This window comes from Cynara cardunculus (assembly GCF_001531365.2).
Source record: "Cynara cardunculus var. scolymus isolate 2C chromosome LG 12, CcrdV1, whole genome shotgun sequence".
Taxonomy (NCBI): Eukaryota; Viridiplantae; Streptophyta; class Magnoliopsida; order Asterales; family Asteraceae; genus Cynara; species Cynara cardunculus.
This window is the reverse complement of record NC_037539.1, coordinates 25,818,033-25,830,825: the sequence shown is the minus strand read 5'-3', so window position 1 is coordinate 25,830,825 and position 12,793 is coordinate 25,818,033. Positions and strand designations below refer to the sequence as shown.

Genomic DNA, 12,793 nt, shown 5'->3' with positions numbered 1-12,793 from the left:
AGACTTGGGATCACATTAGACTAGCTTGTTTTTGTGAGACCCGTGAGACTGTTTTTTTACATTTGAAACTTCACAACAAAACACGGTGAAGGTAGCCTTCACAATGGATTTGTTGTGAAGGTTCAGATTTTCTTTACCTTCACAGCGTTTTGCTATGAAGTTTCAAGTGTAAAAACATGGTCTCATGGGTCTAACGAAAGTAGGTTGGTCTGACGTGAACCCAACCTTATATATATGTATATGTGTGTGTGTATATGCCTCTTCATTTGTCAACCAAGCATTTACCAACAAACATTATTAACCAATCTCATCCATTAACATTGATAATCAACAAATTAGATTGATTTAGTAGCAATGTTGTAATTTTGGGTAATAAAACGTGCGTCCATATTGGAAATCATAAGTGAACAAAGGATATTTCCTAGTAGCCAATATTTAGGGATGTTGACCATTAGTATTGGTCATTAGTGAATGTACTAATTAAATTATGACTAAGTGTCTCATAAATGAAACTTATGTTTATTTTGCCGACGATGGTTAATTTGTACTTGTTATTACATGGTTAAATAATAAATGAACACTCATATTACATCTCTTTCTTAGTAACATATTTTTATGGATGGTGAACATTCAAATAACTTCATTAACCACAATATTATGTTATGATATTCACAATTACAATGAGCCTTTTGCGGTTCTACCTCCTTGTTTTCTTATACGTGTTTGGTTCATTATTGTCTTTGGTTTTTGAAAACTTAGGAGTAGTTTCCATTGCTCCTATATACTAATATTTTCTATTCTTATATTATATATATATATATATATACATACATACACACAATTTTATAAAAATTATATAACAGTAGCGAGTTAATGGTTTTGGATGGGTTGAGTTAGGCCTAACCCAATTTAAATCCTCTTAATTGGCGATTTGACGGGTTGACGGGTTAAGTTAATTAGGTTGTTAGCAGGTTGGGTTGGACAGGTTTTATGGGTTGACGATTTTCTCTACACCCCTAGTAGGTAGGAGGTTTGCATGACAAGAATATTTTGTAGTTACATTCTGTGATACCCCAATCTCCACACATTGCATATTACATAGAATTCGTTCATAGAATACATAGATTCCCATATAGGTCCAAAATTTACAAGAGTTTGTACTACCAAGTTTACAATACAAAATGCATAACTTAAAAATTCCAGAATACATGCATTTGAAAACTATAACAACCATCCTCCAAAACATATCCAGCCATGATCTCCAAAATCTAAGCATATAAGGGAAATAACCAGAAGATGCTTTTTCCCTTATTTAATATTGTAACTGGTATTACATGCACACGTATTTGAAAACACAAAATGAGGGTTAGACATAAGTCTAGTGAGATTTCCCTTTTTCATGTTATGCAAGGTGAAGATCACCAAAATATTTATCAAATAATCTTTCCACGTAATGAAGGATGACAAAAGAATCACATTCTGTTTGAGTTCATAGGGTCTCTGATTCAAAATCCCATACTTAAAATATAATTGGTTTTCAGTCCATCGGACCTCTGGTTCAAAATACAATACTTAGAAAATATTAGTTTTGAGGACTAGAGCCTCTGGTTCTACTATACAGAGCTTCTGGTTCCCCTCCAAGACCAACTAGAGCTTCTTTCTTGAATAAAAATTTCCCTGAATGCTCATAGATCAATTTCATAGATAAATCATAGCCTTTCCAAGAATTTAAATCATATTTTAAAAATGTCATGGAGGACCACAGAGCCTCTGGTTCTACTATACAGAGATTCTGGTTCCCTCCAAGACCAACCAGAGCCCATCTGGTCTGTTTTTCATAAAAAGATTCTAAGTATAGAAACTCTTTAAAATATCATTTAAAACTATGAATCTAACACAGAGCTTGTTTTTAAAAGATATAGAGCTTTTGTTTAAACTAATAATTTATGAAAGACTTGCAAAATTATCAAATCAACATCAAGAATCCTCTGGTTCCATTATGAGAACTAATCAGAGCCCCTATGGTTCCTTGCAAGGTACAACAACCAGAGCTCATTTGTTTCCTCATAATCAATGTTTTTATCCAAAGCATTTTATTCATAACTAATGATCATGAACCATACTTTCTCCAATTCCATAATGTCATTTACTTATCATTTCTACTAAAGATAACATTTCTAAACTCTCAAATCACCAAGAAATGAGAATTCCAATATGTTATGACCTTAATAGATATCATAGTAAGAGTTAGGCCAAGCAAACAACGACCAACCTTATGTCCTCCAATAATCCCCTTTCTTGATATTCCACCCTTATGTCCTCCCATTAATTCATATGAAGTAGTTCATCCAAAGATAGACCCCAGTCATATATGTCAGAGTGAACATGTTCATAATATCTAAACCAAATCATGGTTTCAACATAAATTTATACCCAAAACCTTTTTAAATTTCAAGAACAACCTGTTCTTCCAAAACAGTTTCAAATCTTCAAACTCATAATCTTTATGTTAAATCATCTAGAAAACAACTTTCTCAAATTATCAAAACTTAACAGTTCGATATTCACAAATATAAAGGTTTGGTTAATAAAACTCACCTTATCAAATAGATTATTTGTTGATTAACACACAACAAATTCTTTGCTAAACACAAGATCTTCACACCCTTTCGTAGCAACAGATTTTCTTCAAAATCCCACCGCCTTGAACACTCTTTGTTTACTCAAAAGATTCTTTCTTAAAAATAATAGTGATAAAAATGAATTTTATCTTTACTTTTCTTTTTAAATATCCCCACCTAAGCGGTGGAGAATATGTATAAATATAAAATTGACTAAGGCAGTGTGACTTTATATTATTAAGACCCACTTTGCTTAAAGGTGAAGATACCATCTTCTTAATAAAATAATATACCACGTATGCACATTATCTATCACACATAGGTTATTTACTTATATATCTATATATTTACATACATACCATATCATGCATGATATCACATATGCATAATATTCATGTAATTAATCAATTAATAAACATGTCATCTTATAATTTACCAAATGATCACGTATAATTTACCTCGACCCAGGTTGTCTGAAACCCGGTTATAACACATTCTTTATGATTTAGAAGCATTTGACTCTACAGGAGTAAATTAGTTGAGGGTAGGCTAAACACTTCCATATCTTCTCCATTCTTATTGTTCTTTTGACTTCCCGATACAGACTTTTGTTGTTGAATCAAAAAGCTTGCAAAGTGGTTTGTAGTTTACCCATTTCAATTGCAAAATCTTCTTTAGTTACAAAGGCTTGATTCTGAACTCGCCCTCAGCCACTAGAACGGCCTCGATCTCTCCCATTAGCCCAACTTTCCTTAACAAACACCTGCGGGTGCTCTGGTATCTCTACACTCTTACCCGTTCCACAACCCCTAGTCCCTATATCTGAGTGAGCCGATGGTTCTTGACCTTGCGGTCCCATGCTCCTTCCACGCCCTCTCCCGTGGATCCTTCCCCTACCTTGCATACCCTTTGTACCCCTTGCACAACCCTGTCCATCCTCCAGAGGTTCAATAGAGGCATCTGGTTCTAGGAGCAGTAAGGACCTACTCCTTAATGATCGAGCTGACATTCCCCTTCTGAGATAACCATAACAAACACAATTCATTCAACAGTTGTAATATAACAAGGTAAAACAAACACGCATATGTACGTGTAAATTCACAATTACATTTGGCTAGATGTAATTCCAAATGTACCTTACAAGCACGCACATAACAAACACAATTCATTCCCCCTTGAGGTCTTTCCTAATGGTCCCCTATTTCTCAATGGTGTCTTTTAACCTACAGTCTAAGTATAGACACCGACCACTCACCTAATACTCTTTAAGTTATGGCTCTAATACCAATTGTAACAACCCAAAACTCATAATATCTATGTATCATAAGCATTAGGCAAACCTGCATCTAAGTAAACGAATTAAAGATTTCTCATTACATCTCCATAATTTGCAGCGCAAAAACATACATCCATAGCTGAGATTATGACAAACTAAGATAAAGAAACTAAGTCGACTTGCCAAACATTGCTGGATCACATCTTCCCTTTCTCCTTTGAACTACTCTATACTTGATACATTCCTGAAAAAGATTTTAGCTTGAAAAGCAAGGGTTAGACCATAAGATCTAGTGAATTTCCTTTAACACAAATTCAACATTTATCAACAGTGGTAAAAACGATAAAACCAATGATAAAGTTAGACCAGATTCCCATCGCACGGACATTGCACAACATTTGTAGCCACACCGTCACAATCCTGTGACATTCACAAATCAGACCCCCACTAAATGCCATCCAATTATGCTCGAGAAACAAATTCAAGGCACATGAATTATAACTTCCAAGAGATTTTACTATTTCAAGGTACCCTACACCTGTTGTACAATTCTACACACCCCATATCACCACATATAGCTCAATTACTTCACAGTTACCACATGATAAGTTTCATAATAAAACTAATAATGCATAAAACCATAATGAGTGACTAAAGCATTTATAAATGATCACAATTACTTCAATTAGTCAAAAATCAATCCACCAATATTCGAGTGTAGTCGATATTAATTAGGAAGGCATCTTGCCTCCCTTTCAAGCCATTAATGCATTTGAAAGGGACATCACTCGCCAATTTCCAAAGAAAAAACATTGATTAGAAACTTAAGTATTTACATCCTAGGCATATCGGCCAGTGGTCTCGGTCGTTTTGTTCAAGCATTTTCCATTTGCTCCTGTTTCGTGGTTGGTGTTATATATAGAAGTTCTTGGTTGAGAGTATCGGGTCTTCATTTAGGGCTGATCTTCTCAACGCATCCGCTATTCAATCATCCATTCCTACTTTTTTTATRCCAATGTTGGTGACTGGAGATAACTCTCTTCAATTATTCCTGAACGCTAGAAAGAACATTTCTTTACGTAATTAAACTCGGACCTTCAACATAAACCGCTTATTTGGTTTATTCTTAGGGGTGTTTGGGATTGTTTATTTAAAACAACTTATGTTTTTAAGTGTTTATTAACTTATATGGTGTTAAACTGGAGTTTTATAGAAAGTGTTTGGATTAGCTTATGGTAAAACCGAAACGTAATAAGTTGATAAGTTGTTTTTTAGTATTCCATAAATTTTGCTTATACATATAAAATGACCAAAAAAGACATTCTTCCATATCGTTCAAAAAAAGATGATGAAAATTAGAGATGAGAACCAAACCAAAAGCAAAAAAGATGATAAGAAACTCTCATTAGTAATATATCTCATAACCATAAAAGTGAAATATTGGAAAACACAACAATCAAACAATCATCACAATGCCACTTTGATTTTCTCCCTCACATTCACATAGCAAGGTTCTTCAAGAAATGACGTTTAGAAAAAAAAACCCGTCCGAGGATCGAAGAAATTAAACGAAATCCAGCAACAACCCTCTCAGAAACTCTCGAAGTTTGGCATCCAACATTTATTTGAACGCCACACGCAAAACTCTCTGTCTCAAAACCCACAAAAACAGCAACCCGCTGTCGCAAAAAAATCTTTTGTTGATGTCGACTCGGTTCCAGAAAGACCATTCGACCCAGTTGCCAATATCTTTCGTCTCTATCTCCAGTTAGATGAAAAACAGTTTGTGGCCAAGAGGTAGTGGGAGATGGAGGCATTTATTTTGATTTTCGATTTTTTTTAAGAAGGTTGATTTTATGGTGGATGGAGAAGTTTGATCTTCGATTTCTATAGAAGGAACTGGTCGATATTGATTTCTGTAGGAACCAGTCGAAGGTCGAGGAACTGTTTGATGAACTGGTTGCTCGTGAGGAAGGAGATGTATGTGAATCTGATGAAAAGTTTATTTAGGGTTAAAAAAATAATTTGTTTTTCAAAGCTGATAAGTTATTTTTGATAAGTTAGAAATGACTAACTTATTAAAAACTTTTTATTACCAGTTTGACACTGGTATAAGCATTCTTTTCCCCCCATCCAAACACTAAAAACTGTTTATTACCAGTACCATAACGGAATAAGTCAATAAACACTTTTAATAAGCAATCTCAAATATCCTATTAATTTGTTTTTTCACTAGCCTAAAAGCATCTAGAGTGGTGGAACTTGTAAGAACCTTACTTGCCATATTTAATATTTCTGCCATATTATTACCACCTCAATAAAGTAAGAACCTCAATAAAACTACACAAATGAGGTTTTACAAAACCCCTCACTTTTCATTTTTAATTTATAAAATGTAATTTTATTTATAGATTATTATATCAACTTTATATATATATATATATATATATATATATTATAAAATTATAAAAACATTTCAAATATAATTTATTAATTTTTATTTTTCTATATTAATTTTAATTTCTTAATTTATACTACAATTAAAAAAGTATAAAATTACACAAATATTAACTTTACAAAAGTAACTCTAAATAATAAATAATTATACAAATCACTCGTAATCTCGATTTGACCACATATGTTCAACCAAATCAGAGCGCATGGAGTTGATGATGAACTTCATTTGAGCACATCTCAGAAATTTTTTTAAAAATATTTTTGGAGATCATTGGTAATGTCTTGAAATATTTGTGTTGAATTGTCTACTTCTTCATATCGATCCAATTGATCAATATGTCATGTTCATCTTCAACAATCATAGTATGCACAATTATGCATGTATGCATAAATTACATTAAAATAGAAAAGATATTTTACAATTATGAATTTACAATTTATAAATCAATTACATATAAGTATATGAAAAATAATTGAAATATAATAATACATTGAGATAATTCAAATTTATTAAGACACAAACTTGTATAAAAGTTTACAAGAAACGAAAAATAATCAAATTATTTTTGTAACATCCCACAATTTCCATATACAGATAATCCACATACATAAACTCATAATACTAAAAATAGTATTGTTACAAAACAAAGACTAACAAAAACTTTCTTTACTACATTTATGAGTAAACAAATGTCATCAACATTAAACTTTTCCCTTTCCTTTATCCTGCAAGGTATGATGACCTACAAAACAGGTTAGTCCAACAACTGAGCGTTAGACCAAAAAGGCCTAGTGAGTGTATCATTCTCAAACAAACAACATACTTTCCAAACAACCAGTTCAGAATCAAACCTGTTCTGATATATAAACTTATTTATGTCTCTCGCGGTTACACCGCCATTTCATCTCTCTCGCGTTTACACCGCCATTTCATCTCTCTCTCTCTCGCAGTTACACTGCCATTACATCTCTCTTGCGGTTACACCGTCATTACATCTCTCTCACGGTTACACCGCCATTTCATCTCTCTCGCGGTTACACCGCCATTACATCTAAAAAATGCTTCAACACATTAGCCGGATTTGAAATCCGGTCAGCCTTGTTCGGATATGATATCCGGACAAATACTTAGGATATTAAGAAGGTAAATCGACCACGCCTTGAGCGGTTTATTATCCGGACACAACTTGAGCGATTTATAATCCAAACACAACTTGAGCGATTTATAATCCAAACACAACTTGAGCGGTTTAAGGCTTACACCGGTTAACCCTTGGACGATTTAAGATGATATCCGGACAACACTTAGGCGATTTAACTCTAAACCGGACAACACTTGAGCGGTTTAAAAATAAACCGGTCAACACTCGGGCGATTTAAGAAAAATCCGTACAATATGAAATATAAATCATAATAACCAGTTCCAATAACTACTGAATTGTATGCAAACAATTTATACTAAAAGCTTAATACACTCACCTTAAACAAGGAAATCTTGATTCTGATTCTCTTCTTCTTTTCTGCCAAATCGTACAATTCACAAGAAAAACTTTTCTAATGAAGCAAGTATGAAAAACCCTTTACATAATTCCCTCTTACTATAAATAGTAAGAGGAGACACTAATATGGCGGCACACACACACACACACACACATACAGATGATTTACCTTTTTCCCATAATTGATTTTACTTCAAATAAAAAACAATTATACATACACACACCTTCTTATATATATATAATCCAAAAAAAAATCTTAATTCAAATCTCAAACCTGAATATTACAATTTTATATTTTTTGTGTCAATTTTTAACACATATGTTTTATAGATTTATTAAAAATATGGTTAAGAAATAATAAAAATAAAATAATGACAAAAAAGTAATGCATACAAGATTTCGGGTTCTTGTTCAAGTACTTGTGTTCTAATAAGAACATGTGATTGAATAAGAACGTTTGTCCCATAGTAGTGATTCTTGTAAGAACCACAAGAGGAACCTCAATAAGAACCTCATTATGAATGCGTTAATCATTAAGCAACCGCTTGTATTTAGCTTAATTATCAAGCAAGGATAAAAAATTATTGAATTAGGTAAGTCATTGTGTATCTATTGAATACAAATTTCCTGTTCCAAATTTTTATCTCTTACTTCCCATCAATCATGTGAAGACGAATAAGATTTTAACTTGATGTTAATTTATTTAAATCATGTTTTTATTGTTTATTTGATGATGTGTATTTATGTGATTGATGAACATAAATAAAAGAAATGATAATTTGGGACGAAAGATTTTTAATCGAATTTCTTGTTCTTTGTCCGATATAAGATATGGAACGAGACCCCCGAAATTTTAGAGCCCAATTATAGAGAGTTTTAGGGCTTTTATTTTTTTTAATCTATTTTATGATTCCCAACTTTGATTTTCGGAAAATCTTAGAAGAATGATTTTATTTAAGTGAATTCAAACATTATTTTGCTATTTTAAGATAATTTTGTTGTTTTAATTTATAAATTTTTTAATAGAAATGACCATTTCCCTTATTCAAATTGGATTTTTCACCATTTCTCTATCCCAAATGTCACTACTTTTGCAATATCCAGGTCCGGAATGTTGTGGATCTAGCTAAAGATAAAAAAAATTAACACAAATATATAATTGTGACAGTCAGGTTCGTAATTACGACGATAAACTGGTTGAATTTGATATTTACTAAAAATAAATGGAGCCATATGTAAGTGGAAGTTGAATCACATAACTCCCATGAATACGAATAAGATGAGCAATCACAACATCATTATAACATCTTAATTATTGTTTTTGAATTTGATTTGTTCGTTTCCCCCCAAAAGTACAACTTCCCATGCATATCAAATGTACAACTTTTAATGCAAAAAGTATTTATAACTAAATCTGGATCCCAAAAACAATCCAAACTCAATGAAGTAAGTATGTATATCATCGCAACTCTACAAATTCTGAATTCTTGATCCTGATTATATGTGACATGTCTTTGTAATGTTTAAATGCAAAACGAACCAAATTAGTTCATGACAACATTTACAGCAAAGATCGATCGATCGATGCGTTAGTTTCTATCACCACAAAGTCGATCGGGTAACGATCTTTATCCTATAGTATTTGCGATATATTCGTTGCTAGATGAACCGCAGAAAATACACTGAACAGATAAAATCTTTCTAAGAATGCTCCCATCTTCGATATGAAACACTCTACTTTGCTTATTCCAAAGATGAACGGTATAACTTTGGTTTCGAATCTGCTCAAGTTTACCCTTCAAGTATCTTGAATCCGACTCGTTTTTAGCCCCACGAAAGAGGATCCGGACCTTGTCCCAGTTAACAGGATAAAACGCCATCGGGGGTAAAACGGTAAAATTGAATCCAGGTCTCCCTTGCAGCCTTGAAACCACCCTTGAAACCATGTAAGGACCATTGTGACCCCATTTATTACCATTGAAAGTTAGAGCAAATTCTTCAATGAATTTGTAGAGTAAGGGATGCATTTTGTCGAACACCATGACTGCATTATTCAACCTGCTCCAGTTCTTGGAATTTGGATCGATTGTTTGTGCTCCGATCGAGTTCTTCAATTTGGCGAAACTTTTCAAGACAATAACATCTGTGTCGATATAAACTCCACCATATTTATATAACAAACAAAGACGAAGGAGATTGGATATGTTTTGGCCTAATGGGATGTCACCAGGATGAACATGACCTTGGATTAGCCTTGAAAACCAAGATTCTGCCATGGTGTTCTTGAACAGATAAGAGAAATCAGGAGAAACTGCAGTTACTCGGAACCCGTTGTCCGAAAAGGGTTTCAGAATCTGTCGTCCTTTGATCGAATCCAACGAGTTTGATACAATCAGAAGACACCCATTTGGATGGGTTTTGAATATGGATTCGATGGAGTGAAATGCTCTTTCAGTAAACGACTTCAATGGAGAAATCCAAGTCATAAAGAAACGAACCTTGCATGAAACGCTGTCGTTCTTCTTGCTAAAATGTTCCTTTACTCTCGCCGGAAAATCGTCTCCCCGGCGGCCGCGAGAAGACCCCAAAGTAGCCAACGTCTTCAAGAGTTTCTTGTTTCTGATTGGGGAATCCTCAGATTCAACTGATAAACTGTGGGATTTACGCAAAAGAGGCAAATGGGTGTTTGGATTTATATTTTGGGTTTCTTCTTTCGCCGGAGCCATTTGTTTTTGTGGGTGTTGTACCGTGTACCTGAAGTAAGGTACAGAGACGAAGTTCTTCGAATCTCCGGCGCTGGCGACTGGTTTTTCGACGGAATGGGTCTGTAATTTCAAATGAGGAATTGAAATTGTAGACGGAGCTTCTCCTTTTACTGCATGAGACGACGATGAGGAAGAAGATACCGAGATCAAGTTTCTGGAGTCTCGGACTGGTTTTCCCGGCGAGTGGGAACCCAGTGAAGGAATCTTGACGGAGAAGATCGAAGCGCCATTGAAAGATAGCAAGAAAAGGAAAACGAGTGAAATCAAAGCGAAGAGAGATCTCTTCTTGTTTTTGGTGTTGAATTCCATTGAGGTGTAGTGTTTCATTATATGTGTATGATCATGAGATGGTGATCAACTGGAAGAGAGAAAGCGAGCAATAGCATGCATGATGGTGCTTCAATGGCGGCAAAGTTGTTACCTGAAACTGGTTTATAGTTGTAGAGAGAGAGAGAGAGAGAGTCGGTGGTGACGAATTTGCATGCAAGGCTAAAGAAGTTGACGGTGAGATATATAGTGAAGTGAAGGCAGGGGGGTTTCTATTTATAGTAGGTGATAGATGAGAATTCTACTCGGATACCCTGGAAATAGAAATAAGTTTAGAGTTGTATTGATATAAATAAGTTAAAAGAAGTCGGTACATGTAGTTATCATTCATTTGAAAATTAAACATTTTCATTTTTAAAACTAACTCTGTTAAAAACTACTCAAGTCCGGTAATTTAATCTTTACATCTTTTTTTTTTAATTTTATATATCTATACCATATTATAAAATATTTGATAAAAACTCTTAAAAATCATTTTTTATGCATAAAATACTGTTTATTAATACATGTTACTTAAAATTAAAGATTACAAGTAGATTGTGCGTAAGTACAACTTATTAAACCTCCATATTTAAATTCATGTAACTAAGAGCATATTAACATAATCAAATACATGATAAACATCTCATTTAAATATAAAAAATCTAAAATATAATTAGAATAATTATTATATATATTTAAATTTATATTTTATTCAAAAATAAATTTTTTATTACTTTCTTAAAAACACATAAAATCGTATTATAACATCGACATAGACAAAGAATAAAATAGAACATTGAATTTTTTTTCAACATACACACATACACACACATATATACATATATAGAGAGAGAGGTAAGAAGGGATCTTCATCATTGGATCGATTCTAATTGAATGTCAATGCTAATGAGGTACACCGAGATGCCCCGAGTCAATTACCTTCTAAAGGTCAATTCATGGGTGGGAATGAGATTAAAAATGATAAATGGTTCAAACATCTTCTTGCGCTTATCACCATAGCTTTTTTTCTCATAGGATACTTCGCATATACATATATATATATATAATATGTATAGGGTTGGGTCCTACTGAGAATAAGAGTTAAGATAAGAAGCGTAAAAAATGATCTTCACATTTGGATGCACATTAGGATGAGAACTGAGATTCCATAGACCGAAACAAAGCCCTTTAAACGTAGAATTAGAAGTCCTACGCCTCTGGATCCGGTCGCGGGACAACTGCCCAACGCTGGATCGAGATCAAGCAGGATCAATTCATCTGATCAACATTAAGTAGTGGCAGGAGCCTGGGGCTCTGACCACGTGCTTGTAAAGAACGAGCCGTCGATTCATAGGCAGTGGCTTCCTTGATCAGAGATTTCTTTATGAAAAAGACGAATTGGTCTTTCTTAAAGTAAACTTTCTCTCTTCCCTTCTTGCTTTAGAAAGAGATGCACCAAGATACACCATATCAATCCCTGTATCAAGCGCAATTCAATGGTGGATTTGAGATTGAAAGTGATCAAAGTTAAGAAGGAATTTTCATCTTTGAATCAATCGTAATTGAAGATCCACACTGATGTGGTGCACATAGATGCACCAGATCAATCCCCCTGATAAGTGCAATTTATGGAAATGAGGGTGAGATTAAAAGTGATAAAGGATCGAGATCCATTCTTACGTTTCTTACTTTAACTTCCATTCTCATACGATCATTCGCTTATATTATATATATACACACACACACATGCAAATGATCATGCTAGAAGCAAACTAATCAGTGCTATGAGCCACATAATCCATTAGTTAAAAATAATATAATTAAAAAATAGAAAATAATTTTAGAAATTAGGATAATTATATTTTG

General features: G+C 33.6%; 1 protein-coding gene across 1 annotated transcript; it reads right to left on the bottom strand.

Annotated features, from left to right (window-relative positions):
- Positions 1-9,481: 9,481 nt before the first annotated feature.
- Positions 9,482-10,927, bottom strand: LOC112523797 (uncharacterized protein At4g19900-like). The gene has a single exon (XM_025133474.1). It carries the CDS (start codon positions 10,925-10,927, stop codon positions 9,482-9,484), a length of 1,446 nt encoding a protein of 481 aa, XP_024989242.1.
- Between the last annotated feature and the right edge of the window lie 1,866 nt (positions 10,928-12,793).

What these genes read in the sequence shown, in the direction of transcription:
- LOC112523797 (XM_025133474.1), bottom strand. Translation starts at nt 10,927, where the DNA reads ATGGAATTCAACACCAAAAACAAGAAGAGATCTCTCTTCGCTTTGATT.